At 46.3% G+C, this 18958-nt stretch overlaps 1 protein-coding gene across 2 annotated transcripts in view; it reads right to left on the bottom strand.

The window, feature by feature from the left end:
- The window catches only part of cercam (cerebral endothelial cell adhesion molecule), a 192559-nt gene that overhangs the window by 134708 nt on the left and 38893 nt on the right, over positions 1–18958 (bottom strand). For both annotated transcript variants that reach the window (XM_043720437.2, XM_043720436.2), the window contains exons 4-6: positions 7537–7671; positions 5265–5469; positions 2544–2663 (exon numbers count right to left, since the gene is read on the bottom strand). In XM_043720437.2, the coding sequence (XP_043576372.2) occupies positions 2544–2663; positions 5265–5469; positions 7537–7671 (460 nt within the window). The remainder of the gene's footprint in view (positions 1–2543; positions 2664–5264; positions 5470–7536; positions 7672–18958) is intronic.

Here is an 18958-nt window from a genome sequence, read left to right as displayed (position 1 = left end):
TGGGGGATAGCTACACTAGGGAAGTGCAGCACTGGGCGAGTGCAGCACTAGGGGAGTGCAGCACTGGGGGGGTGCAGCACTGGGGGATAACTACACTGGGGAAGTGCAGCTCTGGGAGATAGCTACACTGGGGGGAGTGCAGCACTGGGGGATAGCTACACTGGGGGGGGGAGTGCAGCACTGGGGTGAGTGCAGCACTGGGGGAGTGCAGCACTGGGGGGGGTATAGCACTGGGTGGGTGCAGCACTGGGGGGAGTGCAGCACTGGGTGGGTGCAGCACTGGGGGGAGTGCAGCACTGGGGGGCCGGAGTGCAGCACCGGCGGGGGGGGGTGGTGTGCAGCACAGAGGGATAGCTACACTGGGCGAGAGCTGCATTGGGGGAGTTCAACATAGAGTCATGGAGCTGTACAGCACGGAAGCAGTCCCTACAATCCAACTCGTCCATGCTGACCAGATATGCTTACTTAATCTAGTCCCACCTGCCAGCATTTGGCCCATATTCCTCTCAACCCTTCCTATTCATATACCCATCCAGATGCCTTTTAAATGTTGTAATTGTACCAGCCTCCACCACTTCCTCTGGCAGCTCATTCCATACACGTACCACCCTCTGTGTGAAAAAGTTGCCCTTTTGGTCCCCTTTACATCTGTCTCCTCTCACCTTAAACCTATGCCTCTAGTTCTGGACTCCTCTACTCTGGGGAAAAGACCTTGTCTATTTACCCTATCCATGCCCCTCATGATGTTATGAACTTCTATAAGGTCACCCTTCAGCCTCTGATGCTCCAGGTAAAATAGCCCCAGTCTATATTCAAGGAGGAGAAAGTGAGGTCTGCAGATGCTGGAGATCAGAGCTGAAAATGTGTTGCTGGAAAAGCGCAGCAGGTCAGGCAGCATCCATGGAACAGGAGAATCGACGTTTTGGGCATAAGCTCGAAGAAGGGCTTATGCCCGAAACGTCGATTCTCCTGTTCCCTGGATGCTGCCTGACCTGCTGTGCTTTTCCAGCAACACATTTTCAGCCCAGTCTATATTCAGCCTCTCCCTGTGACTCAAACCCACCAAGCCTGGCAGCATCCTTGTAAATCTTTTCTGAACTCTTTCAAGTTTCACATCATGCCTAGAGCAGGGAACTGAGGGAAAGCAGCACCGAGGGAGTGCAGCTCTATTGCAAGTACTATCTTTTGGAATGGACTTGGGACCAAAGCACTGTATGTCCTCTCAAGCATCCACAGAAGATCCCTTTCCACTCCGGGCCAAATGTTTCCTTCAACCAACAGAAACAAGTACCTGGTCATTATCAGATTGCTGTGTGTGGGAAGTTGCAGTTTGCACAGCTTAGCTACGTGTTAGCGAGTTTCGAGAAGATCTATACAGTCAAGCAAAACTAATGTCATTTACAAAGTACCATGCAAGAACTGTAACAAACACTACATTGGACAAACAGGCAGAAAACTGGCCACCAGGATACATGAACATCAATTAGCCACAAAACGACATGACCCTCTCTCACTAGTATCCTCACATACAGATAAGGAAGGACACCACTTCGACTGGGACAACACATCCTTCCTAGGACAAGCCAAACCGAGACATACACGAGAATTCCTAGAAGCATAGCATTCCAACCGGAACTCTATCAACAAACACATTGGCTTGGACCCCATTTACCAACCCCTGAGAAAAAGAACAGGAAATGACATCATCACAGGAAATGACATCACCAACTCAAAGGAACCCAAACATATAAATAAAAAGCAGGAAACATCAGCAGTGTTTTGTCCGGAGGCTCACTGAAGATGTTACCTAGAATGGTGACGGAACATCTGAAAATGAACCTTTCAGCTCAGCGAGCAAATCTACATTCATTTAGCTATGTGTTCTACAGCAAAACAGTGACTACATTTCAGCTAGTATTTCATAAATTGTGAAGCATGATCTGCACTCTGTGAACTCGATCGCTTGGCAAAATTTTAATTCTACATTTGACAGACCAATTTGTGAAAGCCGGGAAATAAAAATTCCTAGTGTTTAAATTTCCACATTGTTCAAGAGAGTATTCTGCATCTGAATATCTGCACATACAGAGCCCTTTTGAATGAAAATTGTACTTTCGGATTAACTGATAAGGCAGTGAGGGTTTTAAACATACAAACCTTTTTTGAAATGTTGTAATGGTTTTATTTGGACTTGTTTATGATCTTCCCCCTATTTTCGGAGTATAAGAAAGTATCAAATGAGAAAAGACCATTCAGTCCAATGTACTTACTGAAACCCCTCCAACCTCTCATTGAGGAGACTAACCGCAGGTAAAACTTGCAGTAAAGTGCTCCTACTGCTGCAGGAAAATGAGAGTAACCTAGTGCTCTTGACTACGTTAATGCCCAGACTAGTGACAGGGCAACATCCCACACCAGGATACGAAGCCTTAATGCTGTTAGCTGTGTGGATGCACGGATCTTGTATCTTTCTCTTCCCTACTGTAACTGTCTCACTGTGTCTGACTGGTCAGAAAATACTGCGCACTCAAGGCTGGGCTTACTCATGGCATCCAACATAATATGCACGAAGTTCAGGCGGTCATCTTCCAAAGTGCTTTCGGGCTTGGCGGGAACGTTGAGGAATCCGTATCTCTCTTTGTTGCACACGTACATCTGAACCTCTGAGGAAACAAAACAGCGACAAGTGAGGTGATCAACACTTGACCGGGCCTCTCAAACAACTCCTTCCTGCTGCCTGATCCCATAACCTCGTGTAGATTCCAGCCCACTCCTGCATCAGTCTGCGGTCTCTCATTAAACCAATTCCCATCCTTAATATTCCCCTTGGCTCGGCAGCTGACTGTTCAACTATCCGTGCTGTCAGTGGGATTTAAAATAAAATACAAATATTTTGATTTTGTTTTTGTGCGGGATGTGGGCATTGTTGATCCAATCCTAGTTCACAGAATCACGGAAGCATTAGGCCAGGACACCATTTGCACCATCTCTCCAAATAGGTTGGCACATGCCACCTGGAAGTGTGGTGGAGACAAGTTCAGTTGATTCACTGAAGAGGGCACTGGGCGATTATTTGGGCAAATATTACATGAAAGGGTATGGGGCAAAAAGCAGGAGACTGGCACTAGGTACTGAGGCTCATTTCAAGAGCCAGTGCTGGCACTACAGGCCGAATGCCTTCCGTCTGCGCTGTGAGACATCTGCCACTCTGCAAACTGGCAGAGCAGGCTGGATGGGCTGAACAGCCTGCCCCTGCATTCCCAGAGAGTGGAGCCACAGGATCCCAGAGCCACACGTCGCATTTATATAGCGTCTCACAGAAGTGTTATCTGAAAAGGATTGGCACCGAGTCAGGGATGGCAGAACACGTGACCAAAGTGTTAAAAGGAGCGCAAGAAGGTGATTAAAGGTTGGAACGCACTGATCTGATTCCATGGGAAACTTCAAAGGGAAATTAGCCATGTCCTGGAAGGGGACTACTTTAACACATTTTGAGTAGAAAGCCCTGGGGTGGGGACTCTATCGAACAGGCAATGCAAGCAGAATGGGCCAACGACCTCTTTCTGCACTGTAAGATACTTTGAAAAGGAATGAGAAAGAGAAAGAGATAGAAAGAGAGAGAGAGAGATGGAAAGGTGAAGGAGGGAAGCTAAGAGTGTCAGGTCAACCATCATCCCTGAGTAAACAGCCATCAATGAGTGAAGTGAAGAGGATATTTATGGAGATGTGACGAGTTTAAGGAGTAGGTTTTATTGGGATGCAGAATATTGGATGGGGAGCAATCTTAGTGGGGTATAGTGGTGAGAAAGAGCAAACTGGGAGCAGAGGTAGGCAGAAGAAACAAAGGTCAGTGTTTACATAGACCTTGGGCATCAGTGAGTGTGTCCATTTGATGGCTGTCCCAGGTCACCCCAGGAGAAGGTGGTGGTGAGCAGCCTATGTGCTGTAGCTATTTTTAATTACAAAATTATAATTTATTAATGGAAAATCATTATTTGCATTCACAGCTACTAAAGCAATCTTTGCATATCAAGAAAACCAATAATTGACATTTCTTACTGTTGCATAAACCAAAGGTATTTCTTACTCATGCAGGCCGTTACTTACATACACTGAGGCAATGAGAGGGTCTGATAATGGAATGGCCCCTCATTATACTTTCATGGAAAGACTTTAGACAGTGGTCTTTCCTGTGTGCTGGACATAGACCAACACAATGTCAACAGCTACAGAGTGAATGGGGATATACTTAAGGGAAAGCAGTTCAGAAACGCAAACAGAAATTGCTGGAGAAACTTAGCAGGTCTGACAGCATCAGCAAAGACAGAAAGCAGAGTTAACGTTCCTTTACCAGCGACTCAAGGAAGCATTCTAAAGAAGGGTTACTGAACCTGAAACATTAACTCTGCTTTCTCTCTCTACAGATGCTGCCAGACCTGCTGAGACTTTCATAGACTCCCTACAGTGTGGAAACAAACATCTGGCCCAACAAATCTACACTGACCCTCTGAAGAGTATTCTACCCAGATCCATTCTCCTACTCTATTACTGTACCCCTGACTAATACACCTAACCTTACATATCCCTGAACACGACGGGCAATTTAGCATGGCCAATTCACCTGACCTGCACATCTTTGGATTGTGGGAGGAAACCAGAACATCTGGAGGAAACCCACACAGACACGGGGAGAATGTGCAAACTCCACACTCACCCGAGGCTAGAATTGTACCTGGGTCCCTGGTGCTGTGGGGTATCATGACCCTTTCACAAGAAACTGAAAAAAAAATCCTTCGATTACCCTTGGATTTTCAAGTCTCTTGATTTTATTGTAGAAACCTGCTTGCTTGCTGTGAAAGGTGGTTGCCAGGTCAGAGTCAGAAACAACAACAATTTCTCAAGTGCTGTCCATTTATAGAATTAGTTGAGTTGGAGTGGAGAATGTGTATATATATATCTACACTTGGGGTTGAGGTGTTGCAGATAAAGTCCAACTTGATATCATTATTCACTCTAGCTAATTAAAGGCATACAGCCCAGTTTGTGTGTCATTAGGTTGTAAAGGGAATTTTTCTTTCCTTTCCTCCCTTTCACACAGCGAAGCAATGGGGCGGCACAGTGGCTCAGTGGTTAGCACTGCTGCCTCACATCACCAGGTTCGATTCCACCCTCGGGAGACTGACTGTGTAGAGTTTGCACATTCTCCCAGTGTCTGTGTGGGTTTCCTCCCATAGTCCGTTCTGAGCACACACGACGCTGACTACCTGCGGCACGACACGAGAAAGCAAACACAATGATGTCATCGAAGGACCAGGAGAACTCTGGGTGTGGCGGGAAAAACGCCAGGTCCCGTGAGGCCTCCTTCTGCAGGTCCACCAGCACGGTCGAGTGCACCATTGGAACCGGGAAGCAGCCCAACCGCTGCCGGTGTCTCGTGGGGAAATACTCGGTCGTCCTGCGGTAATAACCCTCGAGCGAAACAGAGAAAAAAAAACAGGAAGTCAGCGCAAGGCCGCAGTCCCGGGGAGACCGTTAACATCAACCGCCATATTGGGATTTGTCAAAATGGAGGCGGGAGGGATGAGGACGAGGATGGGGTTCTGTAGGGGATATGGAGAGGGGAGGTTAGGGAGGGACGGAGGAAAGGAGAGGGCAGAGGAATGGTGGAGGAGGCAAGAGTGGAGGAGGGGTTGGGGCAAGAGGGTGGGGGGAGAGAACTAAAGGGCGGAGGGTTGGAGGGGCTGAAGGGGTGGGGGCTGAGGGGTGGGTGAGGGGAAGGGGTGAAGGGGTGGATGCTGAGCGGTGGGTGAGGGGAGGAGGGGCTGAAGGGGTGGGAGCTGAGGGTTCGGTGAGGGGAGGAGAGGCTGAAGGGGTGGGGGCTGAGGGGTGGAGTGAGAGGGTGGGGGGAAGAGGTGGTGAAGGCTGAGGGCTATGGGGAGGAGGGGTAGGCGAATGATGGGGAGTGAGGGGGAGGAGGCATAGGAAGGGTGAAGGAGAAGAAGGGTAGGGTGGGGTTGAGGGAGAGGAGGGATGAGAGAGGGATTGAAAGGAGGGGGGTAGAGAGGGAGAGATGGTGGAGGAGGAGGTAGGGATAGAGAGTAGGGATGGAGGGAAGGTGGGGAAAAGGGAGGAAAGATGGAGTAGAGGAGAGAGGGAGCAAAGAGCAAGGAGAATGGGTGTTTAGGGAGGGATGGGGAGGGAATATGACAAGGTAGCAGGAGGGTGGAAAAAGTAGGGACGTGGAGGGAGGCTGGGGAAGGAAAGGTTAGAATGGAAGGGGAAATGGGGTGGGAAATGAAGGATGAGGGAGGGCTGCAAAGGGAGATGGGAATAAAGGGTGGGGAGGATGATGGGGAGTGAAGAGAAAAGACATGAACAGCTTTAAGTTTCTTTTTTTGTTTTTGTATTTTGGTTTTGGTACATCATGTCATCCAAATGACAGCAGAACCTCGGTAAAGCACTCCAATGCCTCAAAGTCCTGAGAGTTCCAGATTGTTCCGTGGATGGAGGGGGGAATGTGGATGGCCTATTGTTAACAGAAAGTGCTAGGTTGCCTGTCCATTACCTCAGCCTGGGGACAAAGTGCTGAAGAATCACAGGGTCAATATAAAAAAATCAAAGACAATCCTGCTTCCTGAAAAACAAGGATGGAAGCTGGAAACAACAAGGCCTAGACTTAGGACTGGGATAGAATCAGCACGTGGCCCTGGAGCGGGGGCACGCTCTCCGGGCCTGAACTACCCGGGCTTGTGTGCTCCCCAACCCCCCAGCCCCTCTGAGGCATCCTTCGAAGGGGCAGCAAAATCAGCCCCTGGCCAAGGTTCACTGAAGAAGCTGGGGAGTGACCAGGAGGGCAGGGGGACGTGACGAATACAGCCCACAAACATACAATGCATCCTGGACCAATATTCTCACCGGTCCCCCTGCACAAGGTGGTGACACAATTTAAGCTTGACTTTTCCCATCTCTCTCAAGTTCTTCGCTGCTTTGTCAGGCTGACCGGACGTGCAGCAGGCAGTTGAAATGACCAAAGGAGATCATATACATGTGATGGCCTCTGCCTTTACACACGCAACGTATGTTCTGGCACCTATGAAGAATTCCTTGCCAAAAGGATGGACAATGCATTTCCAGCGCAGAGCATTCCCTTGCACGACCCGTACTATTCTGGGCCCTTGGCCTACTTCATACCAAGAAAAGGAAGACACGACACTCTAATTTCAAGCCCGGTCCCTCAGGTGTTGAGTCTCAGACCCGCTGTGCCATTTTCCCGGGGGATTTCGTAAGACCCTCTGCTACAGTTGCACTGAATGGCAGAGAAAATCATCGAACGAATTTCAACACCATTCCCTGCACCCCCCCCCCGATCCCCTGCCCCACCCTGCCAACCCCCAACCCCACCCCCCCAACCACCCCTCATCCCCTGCCATTGAAACCATAGCTCCTGTCCCAACCAGACACAACAAACCATGGCACCCAAGTCAGGATAACATTTCCCTGTCACTGGGAAGGATGTGTGAACAGAATCCCGTTTACCTGAGGAGTGATCCCACACCAGAAATTCGAGTACGCAGTCTGAGATGCCAACAGTGGAGCTATGACAGTTTTATTCTCCGCCATCAAGTTTTTCAGCGTCTGGTCATTTGTGAGAATGTTATCCGTGTCTGCGTACTGAAAGCAAAGTTAAAAAAAAAAACAGAATTCAGGTTCCAAAGATGCCGAAGTGAAAGCAGATAATGCTGAAAGTGTTCAGTAGCATCTGTGACGAGAGAAACACAGCTGTAGGCCTGGGGAAGGCAATGGCCTAGTGATATTATCATTAGATTGTTAATCCAGAGAGCCAGCTAATGTTCTGGGGCTCTGGGTTCAAATCCTGCCATGGCAGATGGTGGAATTAAAAATCTACTGATGACCGTGAAACCCATTACCAACCGCAAAATCTACATTAACTCACTAATGTCCCTCAGGGAAGGGAATCTGCCATCCTCAGCTGGTCTAGCCTACATGTGACTCCAGACCCACAGCAATGTGGTTGACTCTTGACTGCCCTCTGAAATGGAGAGAGTGAGGACTAGAGAGTCAGAGTGGAGCTGGGGAAAGCACAGCAAGTCAGGCAGCGGCAGAGGAATTGACGTTTCAGGTCGGAACCTTTCATCAGGATTCTGAAATGGCCTGGCCAGCCAATTGGCTAAAGGGGAGCTAGAGATGGGCAATAAATCACGGCCAGCCAATGACACATATGTCCCACCAGTGAATAATTTTAAAATAATAATGAAAATGGTTTTCCAAAGAGTTTTGGGGTTCTAATTTTGGAGTGCGGAGACCACCCATTTCATTAACGTGTTCACTTTCCAGGGAGTGGTCTCCGAAGCTCCAGGATCAACCACAGTACTGATGCCAGACCATGATTCATTGGGGGCAATGGGCACTGCCAAGGCAGGCATGTAGGGGAACAAGAGGGCTCCTCAATATTGAGCTATCCTCAGCTGCCTGCCCTGAGGTCACGGGGTCAAAATGCCATGGCAACGTGCATCACTAATCATGTGAAGAGGGTGACGTCTCAGGCCCCATAAGCTGACTAGCCTCAGGCTTGCTTAACTGATCATTTTTCTGCAGGCAATTGAGGATGGTTCCACATCGTCCCCGCTTGAAGTTATTTGCAGGAGGCCACATCAATGAAGCTGACAGCCTCTCCAGTGTTGGTACAATATCTGTGCACGGGCAAACAAATGACCCCTTAAACTGGTCCTTCTTCACACTGAGTATCTGTCTTCAAGAAGCAGATGACTGACTTCTACCCAGCCTGCTCCCGAGCAAGACTGAGACTCCCTGACGTGAGAATGTCTCAGGGGGCTGTCCCCTAATTCCCCAGCCACTACCACACCCCACCCAAAAACAATACCCTCCAACTCCATCTCTTCAGCACCAGGGAATTTGAGCTCAGTGTTTCAGGTCATCTCGAGTCAGATGCTGCAATGGGTTGAAGCACTGGAGTGTCTGGAGAATGGAAGGGTTTTACAAATTGAGCTCCACATGTCAAATATTTTAAAATCTCAGGAAGATTGGACTTGAATTTGCGTAGCGAATGTCTCATTTCTATGACGATGTCCTCCCTTTCTATTCCTCATCTTCTCAATTGCCATCTTCCACGTGTGTAATAATTACACATAATTGTACATAAACACTGTTTATCTAAATACTGAGGTTACAAAAGCAGATCAGAGTCTAGGAATCCTGCAGTAACTCATCTCCTGACTCTCCAAAGCCAGCCCACTATCTCCAAGGCCCAAGTAAAGAGTGTGGTGGAATACTCCCCACTTGCCTGGATGGGTGTAGCCCCAACAACACTCAAGAAGCTTGACACCATCCAGGGACAAAGCAGCCCCCACTTGATTGGCACCACATCCACAAGCATCCACTCCGTCCACCTCTGACGCTCTGTAGCATCCAGTAGATGCACTGGAATAACTAGCAAGGATTCTCCGACAGGAGGTTCAAAATCCGTGGCTTCTTCCAACTGGAGACACAAGGGTAGCAGATAAATGGCAACACCACTTCCAAGATCCCATCCCCCAAATCCTCACCATCCTGACTTGGAAATATATCGCTGTTTTGTTCAGTGTGACTGGCTCAAAATCCTGAACTCCCTCCTGAACAGCTTTGTGGGTAACCCTACAACACAACGACTATATCAGTTCAAGAAGGCAGAGTGTCTCTACCTTGTCCAGGGCAATTAGGGATGGACAGTAAATGCTGGTCTCGTCAGCAATGCCCATATGCCTTGAATTACTCCAAAGAATAAAGAACTAAATACTGAAAGTTTGATTCCACTCTCTTATGTAACTCTATTATAATGAGGGTGATGTCAGTGAGGAGGAAGTCTGGTTTGTGCAGCCACAGTGGTGGGAAAAACAAGAGAAAATCTGTGAGAAACTCAGTCCAGGAGTTAAAGGAGAGGTAGGAGGCAGGGCACCAGATGAAGTGTTCACAGGAGACCTACTAAGATTTAATTAAAGCCGGACTTCAATGCAGTCACACAAATGAAGTCGTAGGTGGCAAAAGTCTTGTTCACCAGTGAACAGGCATCCAACAGGAAATACTTAAAGGCTGTTGATTGCACCACTGGAGGATTCGGGAATGTGTGGAGCAGGAGGAAGACCAGCTCCTGGTGAGCAAACTGACGAGAGAGGAGAATAGTACAGTCTGTGTCACAGAATGCCCTCTACTCTGAAATGGAGCCGGGCTGAGCAGCCAAGGACGAGTAACAACTTGTATTTATATCGTGCGTGCATCACATTGAGAAACATGTGGAGGTGAACAGAAGAGGCAAAGGGAGAAGGGAAGAAAAGAGAACTGCTTAAAGTTCAAGTTGAACATGACGTCAGGTTGGCATGTGGTAGGGGTATCCAAGGCAAATATCCCAAGAATGGCTGAGGCCAATTCCAGGCAGAAACAAGCAATTCAACTTGGCCATAGAATCACTGAATCCCTATAGTGCAGAAAGAGGCCATTAGGCCCATTGAATGTGCACCGGCCCTTCAAAGAGCTTCCCACCCAGACCTAGCCCACCCATGCTATCCCTGTAACCCTGCATTTCCCAAGGTTAACCCACCTAACATGCACATCTCTGGACACTACGGGGCAATTTTGCATGACCAATCCACCCGACCTGAACATCTTTGGACTGCGGGAGGAAACCGGAGCGCCCGGAGGAAACCCACGCAGACACGGGGAGAAGATGCAAACTCCACACAGACAGTCGCCTGAGGCTGGAATTGAACCCAGGTCCCTGGTGCTGTGAGGCAGCAGTGCTAACCACTGAACAGTCCTAACCATCATCCTGGTGTGTGTGTGTATGTGTGTCTTTCAGTGCCACACTGGGCACTGCCCGTTGAGACCAGCAGTTCTGCCAAGTATGAATCAGAATGGCAGAGATAGCTGAAGGGAATGTGATTAGCTTCTGGCCACCCTTTTGAGAATTGGCTCAAAGTGTGCCACAGCTCTGATGTATGCACACAACTTTTATTGTGTTGATAAGAGACAACAAAAACTCATAAGGGAATTCAGCTCAAGCATTCCGAGAATCAAGGTTTAAATCATAGTCAGAGCTCATTTTGGCTGCAGATCCTAATCTCATTTCCAGCTCATTATACAAATGATGGTGATCTGATTTAAGTGGTTTTCCAATTGCTCCTTAGATGTTTATTAGAACTGGTTTATTTTAATGAGTGAGCATTTGAATTGCTTCCTCACTCATTGGGACTGACTCAGACAAACAGCTAATAAATGAGGGGCGAAGAGTAACTTTCTGGTCCCAATGACGAGTGCTTGGAATGGCTGCAGGGCAATTTAATCTTGAAAACCAGCAGATTTCACGTGGCTCTAATACCAGAGGCAAGGCTGTTCAATTAAGTTCTGCAAATGCATTATTCAGTGACCAAGACAGATTTATATCTGAACTGCCTCTCCATTTTAGAGCACAACATTGCTGTAAATAAGAATGCTTTTTTTTTGGATACTAAAGGATTAAAGTAGTAAAGTGAAGATAAGGCAGAGAAATAGCTTTGAGATAGAATGGTGAATGGGCTGTTTGGTCTTCTCTGTCTTGCTCCCATTTCCTATATTCCAAGGTCAGTCTGAGAGGATTTGGTAAATCCCAGGTTTCTACATGAAATAATGAAAGTTTTTTCCTTTTGTACAATTCCTTGAAGTTTGGCACTTAAAATGTTCATCAGCTAGTGCCTGCCTTCTGGTGTTGTTGAAAAGTAAAATACAGCAGTTCCTGGAAATTTGAAACAGAGAGAATGCTGGAGAAACTCAGCAGGTCTGACAGTGTCTGTGAGGAGAGAAGCAGAGTAAAACTTTCAAGTCCAATATGACTATCTTTCAGAATCTGAAGAAGAATCATACCAGAATTGAAATGAAAAACTCACTTTCTCTCTCCACAGGTGCTGCCAGACCTGCTGAGTTTCTTTAGCATTCTCTTTGTTTGGTATGGTGTTGATGACGGGCTGTTTTTGTGCTGTGTATCACATTACTGGTGCCACAGATCTCCAGTGAACGAAGAAAGTCAATTATCTAATTAACTCTACTTAGCAGTCAGCTTCATACCCACTGGACCCTAGGCAACATCCCAGATAGTGAACGTGGCCAGCTCTGTGTCAAAGAACAAACGAGTAAAGAATATTCAAACCGAACTCAAGTACAACTCCAAAAGTAATTGCTGCTACTTAAACTTCATAACATATTTGCACCTGTAACAGGAACAACTGTTCCTTCTCTCCTGCTTTGATCAGCAACGTATTATTTTACCCAATATATTCGCCAGAGTTTGTTGTGAAAGGTCATCAGGACCCTGGAGCAACTTGGTGATGATGTCACGGCACTGCCCATCACTGAGTATAAATTGACCAGCGTGAAAGAAGTTTGCAATAATCTAGTCTCAATCTCGGCACCAGACCAGACCATAAGAAATAGGAAAAGGAGGGGGATGTTCAGTTCTGCTTCACCATTCAGTAGCATCATGACTGATCCAATCAATACTCATGTCCACGTTCCTGCTCTTTGTCCATGATTTTTGATTCCTCTACTGATCAAGAATCTATCTGTCTGTCTCAGCCTTAAATATACACAAGGACACGGCCCCGTGGCTCTCTGTCGCCAAGAGTTCCAAAGACTCACCCTCTGAGAGAAGAAATTCCTCCTCATCCCAGCCTTAAATTGGCGCCCCTTTTCTCTGAGACCGTGCCCTCTGGTCCTAGACTAGGGCCAGACCTGGGGGGAAAACACCCTCTCAGCATTTACCCTGTAAATCAGCATGGCCAGTGACTCCAAGCAGCCAATCTGGTGTGTTGTAGGGAAGTATAATCCCATTTGACTGGCGAGCTGTCGATAGGTAGGACATGCCAGATTCCTGGTCCCTCCTTCCTGTCACACCCTTTAAAAATCCCAGCTGTCTCAATGAGATCAGTTCTCAATCTCCTAAACTAGGGTCTCAATCTGTGTAGCCTTTGCTTATAAATCAACCCCTCCATACAAATAAATACAACAGCATGGATATGAAGGGATGGAGATATAAGCTAAGTCTTTATATAATGTCATTAAAAATTAGAGCCTGATATATCTAAGGTTACCATGTAACTGCATCCAATATTAATGTGTAATAAATGGTGTTAATTTGAAGTCCGAGCCTGATGACACTTCTTGACTCTGCCGTCTTCTTGACCAGTCTGCCACAAACCCAGACTCATAATGCAGCATCAAACCACATAGATAAAAGGGAGCACAGTCCTCCCAAAGATTCAACACTGTTTCAAAGAGTGTCAACAGCAGTGGAAACCTGAACCCTAAATGGTACCTGGCTCCAGCCTCCGAGAGATGGGGTGCACAAGCTGCAAAGCACTGGGGTCCATGATGTTGGGGGCGGGGGGGTGGTTCCTGAGGTTCACTGAGCAGAACGCCAGCAATCCTTGGCTGTGGAGCCTGTAAATCAGCATAGCCAGTGACTCCAAGCAACCAATCTGGTGTGTTGTAGGGAAGTACAATCCCATCTGACTGGTGAGCTGTCGATAGGTAGGACATGCCAGACTCCTGGTCCCTCCTTTCTTGTTGACTTCATGGAAGGTTCTGCTGGGTATGGTGATGGAACCGTGGTGGGATTGCTTTACTCAACAAGTACCACCAGATCTGGAATGGAGTGAAGAAGCAAAGAAGGAGGGTCTTTTCTCTACCTTTAACCTGTGCAAAACTCAACTGAGATATATTTAACTCAAAGCAAAGGGAAGAGAGCTATGTACTTCAGAGAAAAAGGAAGAGAAGGGTATGTTGGTGAGATTAGGGGTGGAGGTAAGAATCTTCAAATGTTTTTAAGACTGAGGGAGATAAATTCTCAAGTAGCAAGGGTTGAAAAGTTATCAGAGGTAATCAGATAGGCCATGATCGTGTCAAACAAGAGGCCGACTGGCTTACTCCTCCTAATTCATATGTTTGTATAAGGACCAGCATGCATTGGGCGCTGAATGGCCTGTTTCTGTGCTGCATATACATTGCAATATCTGGATATTTGATGGAATAATTTAGATCAGGTATTGCATGTACTAAACATTTCGCTCGTGATTAATATTTGAAGATGGTGGTGCTGCAAAGAAATGATCTATTCCCTAACTCCTCAAGATTTGGAGATGCTGGTGTTGGATTGGGGTGCTTACAATCTTATTGTCCACAACCACCTGATGAAGGAGCAGTGCTCCAAAAGCTAGTGCTTCCAAATAGACCTGTTGGACTATAACCTGGCGTTGTTGATGTCTAACTCCTCAAGTAATGGAAAAAAAAAGTCTACTTGGACCTGACCAACAAAGTTCAGCAAAGGGACCCAACGTGAGGCAGAAAAGCAGTCTCATTGGAACTGCAGTCTCAAGGTCTCATACATTTGTAAACGTGCAGGTGAGGTGGACTGGCCATGCTAAATTGTTTCATTGTGTTCAGGGATGTGCAAGCTCAGTGGGTTAACTATGGTAAACATGGGCTTACAGGGATGGGGTGGGATGCTCTTCAGAGGGTTGGTGCAGATTTGATGGGCCAAATGGCTTCTTTCTGCACTGCGTGGCGTCTATGGCTTGTCATCACTTGCATTGTACTGACTGATGTGGTGTACTGTGTGCTCAGGAGTTGTTTGATTTTCAGCCTGAAAGTCCTTGGATTCTTGACGGCTTCTCATGGCCAAAACACAAGAGGATTGTGGAACTTGGCTCTTGCTTGCATCTAAATATACTCGACATGGCCAAATTGAAACAGGAGCAGTCCAACATCTGTCAGAAGGGAGCCAGTAGCCAATAATGTAGATGTGTAGATGTTTCTCAACTTGGAAAATGTAAACCAATTTCTGGGGCTCATGGGCAGGAGTGATTTGGAGTCGATTAATTTATTGCCAAGTACACCTTAGCCCTTCATTGCTCTTGATGCTCATTGATAGCAACAAATGTTAAACTTGATTTTTGTGGTCTGCATGTTAGTAATCTGTTCAAAATTACACTGAGTGGAAAATCAATGCTTGTTGTTACTGGCACATGGAGATTGTGTTGTATTTTAAGGAGGAACAGTAACAGCAGCAGTGTGTTTGCTGTTTGAGAGAGGTTGTATGATATTTAGACACTACATCATTTTTATGACTAACTATGTCTGTTTCTTGATGCATTCATGGGATTTAAGTGTTCCAATTTATTGTCCATCCTTAATTGCCCTTGAGTAGGTGGTGGTAAGTCATCTTCCAGAACCATGCATGCCATCTAATGAAGGGTCAACCACAGTGCAGTCAGGGAGGGTGGGAGGGTTCCATGATTTGACTCAGTAACTGTAAGGAATGGTGATTTAGTTCCAGGACAGAAAGGTGAGAGGATTAGAGAGGTGAGGGAAATTTGCAGGTTGTGGTGGTGTTGATAATGCATAATGCACTGATGTTTTAGCCGACATTATCCAATAAGATTTGAGAATGGGGCTTGAACATGTTGTGTTACGTCCCACATCATTACATCTTTAATTATATCATGCTGTTATCAGAAGATGTAACCTTGAAGAAATGAAGTGCATGGGAAACCATGTCTCACAAACTTAATTGAGTTTTTTTGAGAAGTAACAAAGAAGATTGATGAGGGCAGAGCAGTAGATGTGATCTATATGGACATCAGTAAGGTGTTCAACAAGGTTCCCCATGGGAGACTGATTAGCAAGGTTAGGTCTCATGGAATACAGGGAGAACTAGCCATTTGGATACAGAACTGGCTTAAACGTAGAAGACAGAGGGTGGTGGTGGAGGGTTGTTTTTCAGACTGGAGGCCTGTGACCAGTGGAATGCCACAAGGATCGGTGCTGGGACTTCTACTTTTTGTCATTTTTATAAATGATTTGGATGTGAACATAAGAGGTACAGTTAGTAAGTTTGCAGATGACACCAAAGTTGGAGGTGTAGTGGACAGCGAAGAGGGTTACCTCAGATTACAATAGGATCTTGACTAGATGGGCCAATGGGCTGAGAAGTGGCAGATGGAGTTTAATTCAGATAAATGCAGGGTGCTGCATTTTGGGAAAGCAAATCTTAGCAAGACTTATACATTTAATGGTAAGGTCCTAGGGAGTGTTGCTGAACAAAGAGACCTTGAAGTGCATGTTCATAGCTCCTTGAAAGTGGAGTCGCAGGTAGATAGGATAGTGAAGAAGGTGTTTGGTATGCTTTCCTTTATTGGTCAGAGGATTGAGTACAGGAGTTGGGAGGTTATGTTGAGGCTGTACAGGACATTGGTTAGGCCACTGTTGGAATATTGCATACAATTCTGGTCTCTTTCCTATCGGAAAGATGTTGTGAAACTTGAAAGGGTTCAGAAAAGATTTACAAGGATGTTACCAGGGTTGAAGGATTTGAGCTATAGGGGGCTGAACAGGCTGAGGCTGTTTTCCCTGGAGCATCGGAGGCTGAGGAGTGACCTTATAGAGGTTTACAAAATTATGAAGGGCATGGATAGGGTAAATAGGCAAAGTCTTTTCCCTGGGGTTGGGGATTCCAGAACTAGAGGGCATAGGTTTAGGGTGAGAGGGGAAAGATATAAAGGGACCTAAGGGGCAACTTTTTCACGCAGAGGGTGGTACATGTATGGAATGAGCTGCCAGAGGAAGTAGTGGAGGCTGGTACAATTGCAACATTTAAGAGGCATTTGGATGGGTATTTGAATCGAAAGGGTTTGGAGGGATATGGGCCGGGTGCTACCAGGTGGGACTAGATTGGGTTGGGATATATGGTAGACATGGACGGGTTGGACCGAAGGGTCTGTTTCCATGCTGTACATCTCTATGACTCTAAGAACTCATACTCCATCTTACCTCAGATCACATGCAGCATGACACAGTATAAGAAGCATGCACCTCTGTTGTAAGCTAATAGCTTAATATTAGCCCAGACACTTGTGTGCCTGAGGAATGTAACGTTTAAACATATGAGAACATTGCAATAAATGTTTGTTGGATTCTTCAATATCACAATATCCACGCCCAGTTTTCTATGATATGGGAGATTACATACGCGTTGCTGCATTGAGGTCACTACTTCAAGGGACAAAATGGCAGAAATCAAAATCTGTAAGTTTGCAGATAAAATGAAAATTGGTGATACGGTAAATTGTGGTAAACTTTCCTTCCCTTTTATATTCCAGCTCTCTATGAATAAAAGCTAATGTTACATTAGCTTTTTAGGTTCATTTTTCTTACGTAAGTACTCCATTTCAGCAAGCTGTATCTATCGATCCCCTGAACTACACATATAAAAGCCAATTCATTCTTTTTTGATTCATAAAGGAAGGCCTAAAGCTTGAACACAAGCAAAATGCTGTGGATGCCGGAGATAAGAGTTAAAATTGCTGGAGAACCTCAGGAGTTCAGGCATCATCTGTTTAGAGAGAAACATTTAACACTTCATGCCCAGTATGATTCTTCCTAGGAAGTGAAGGGGGAGGTGGAAAAGACACAGGTTTTAAATTGTCAGGAAAGGCAGACAGGAGCCAGACGAACAGAGGGGAAGATTGGGGGGAGAGCGAGATTCGAGTGCATGGTGTCACAAAAAAATACAAAGGGAATAGTAATCTTTAATGTAGAGGACCCGGACCCCTGGCACGATGAGGCAGCAGTGCTAACCACTGTAGTAATCTTAATAGAGAAGAGAGCAAGAAACTCATTCTCTTTGTTACATTGCCCTGTTAAGGAGCTCTCACCTTTTAATTTGGTTTGACTTAGTTTCACTTGGTTAATTGAAATAGTATGCACAGTCTTCTGGGGTAGAGAATTCCAAACATTCACAACACTCTGATTTTTTTGTTCTCATCTCAGCCAGGAATGTGCTAGAAAACTCTTCATTTGCCTAAATGAGTGCAGCTCCAGTAAGACACAAGGAGCTTGACACCATTCAGGGCAAGGTGGCCTGTTTCATTGACATCCCATCCGTCAGCTTCAGTGGGGTGGGGCTCAGTGGTTTGCACTGCTGCCTCACAACGCGAGGGACCTGAGTTCAATTCCAGCCTTGGCTGTCTCTGTGGAGTTTGCACATTTTCCTTCTTTCTGTGTGTGACAGTCTCTTACAAGCAGAGGCCTAGAACGTTCATGAACTCACAGGCTTTTGTTACAGCCTTGAGGAGCCCACGAGCTGTGATGATATGGGATGCATAAGGCCATAGCTTCTGGTTTTAAATCTATTTTCTAATCAACCTGTTCAGAGATGTTATGACACATAACACTGGAGCAGGTGGGACTTGAATCTGGATCTCTCAGTCCAGGAGTAGGGACACTACCACTGCACTACAAGAGGGTCCCATATTATTTACTTGAGGGGCCTACTTACATTTTGTTTGCACTTTAGCTCCAGTCTCCTGACCTTTGGGTAGCCAGGCAGATCAGTGGATCTCCCCAAGGGCCTGGCCAATGGGACTGGCGGGACTGCATTAACGAGTCCATACAGCAGGCTGTGGAGGGGGCTCATCATTCCCCACTGCCCACCTCTCTTTCACGGTTACCTCTGTCCTGAGGTGTCCTTACAGAGAGAGCGAGCAGCGTTCGCTGACAGGCCTCAGGCCTCAGGCCTTCTACAACCAGTGGTCATCTCACATGCAGGAATGTAGCATCTCCTTTACCATGTTTTAGTCCAAATTATTATGTTTCCTTTGAGATTTAATATTTAGTGGTTGTATCACTTTAAGGGGCTGCTTTATTTGGATCAATTTGATTAACTAGTTGTCCAGTTGAACCAAAGTTGTGGTGCTGGTTTTTACAGTGAATGAGAATTATTGGCAGTGTTGATCTGATGGGTTTCAGGGCCAATCCCGCTCAGTACTGTTCCAAGTGCAGTGCAGTAAGAAGTAATGCAGCATGAAAAAAATTGATGCAAAGAAAATGCTTCTTATTCCGGGGATTATAGTAGCTAAAT

This window comes from Chiloscyllium plagiosum, unplaced genomic scaffold (genome assembly GCF_037043375.1).
Source record: "Chiloscyllium plagiosum isolate Xiang-an unplaced genomic scaffold, Cpla_swu_hap1 HiC_scaffold_21, whole genome shotgun sequence".
Lineage (NCBI taxonomy): Eukaryota > Metazoa > Chordata > Chondrichthyes > Orectolobiformes > Hemiscylliidae > Chiloscyllium > Chiloscyllium plagiosum.
This window is presented reverse-complemented; position numbering and strand designations above follow the sequence as displayed.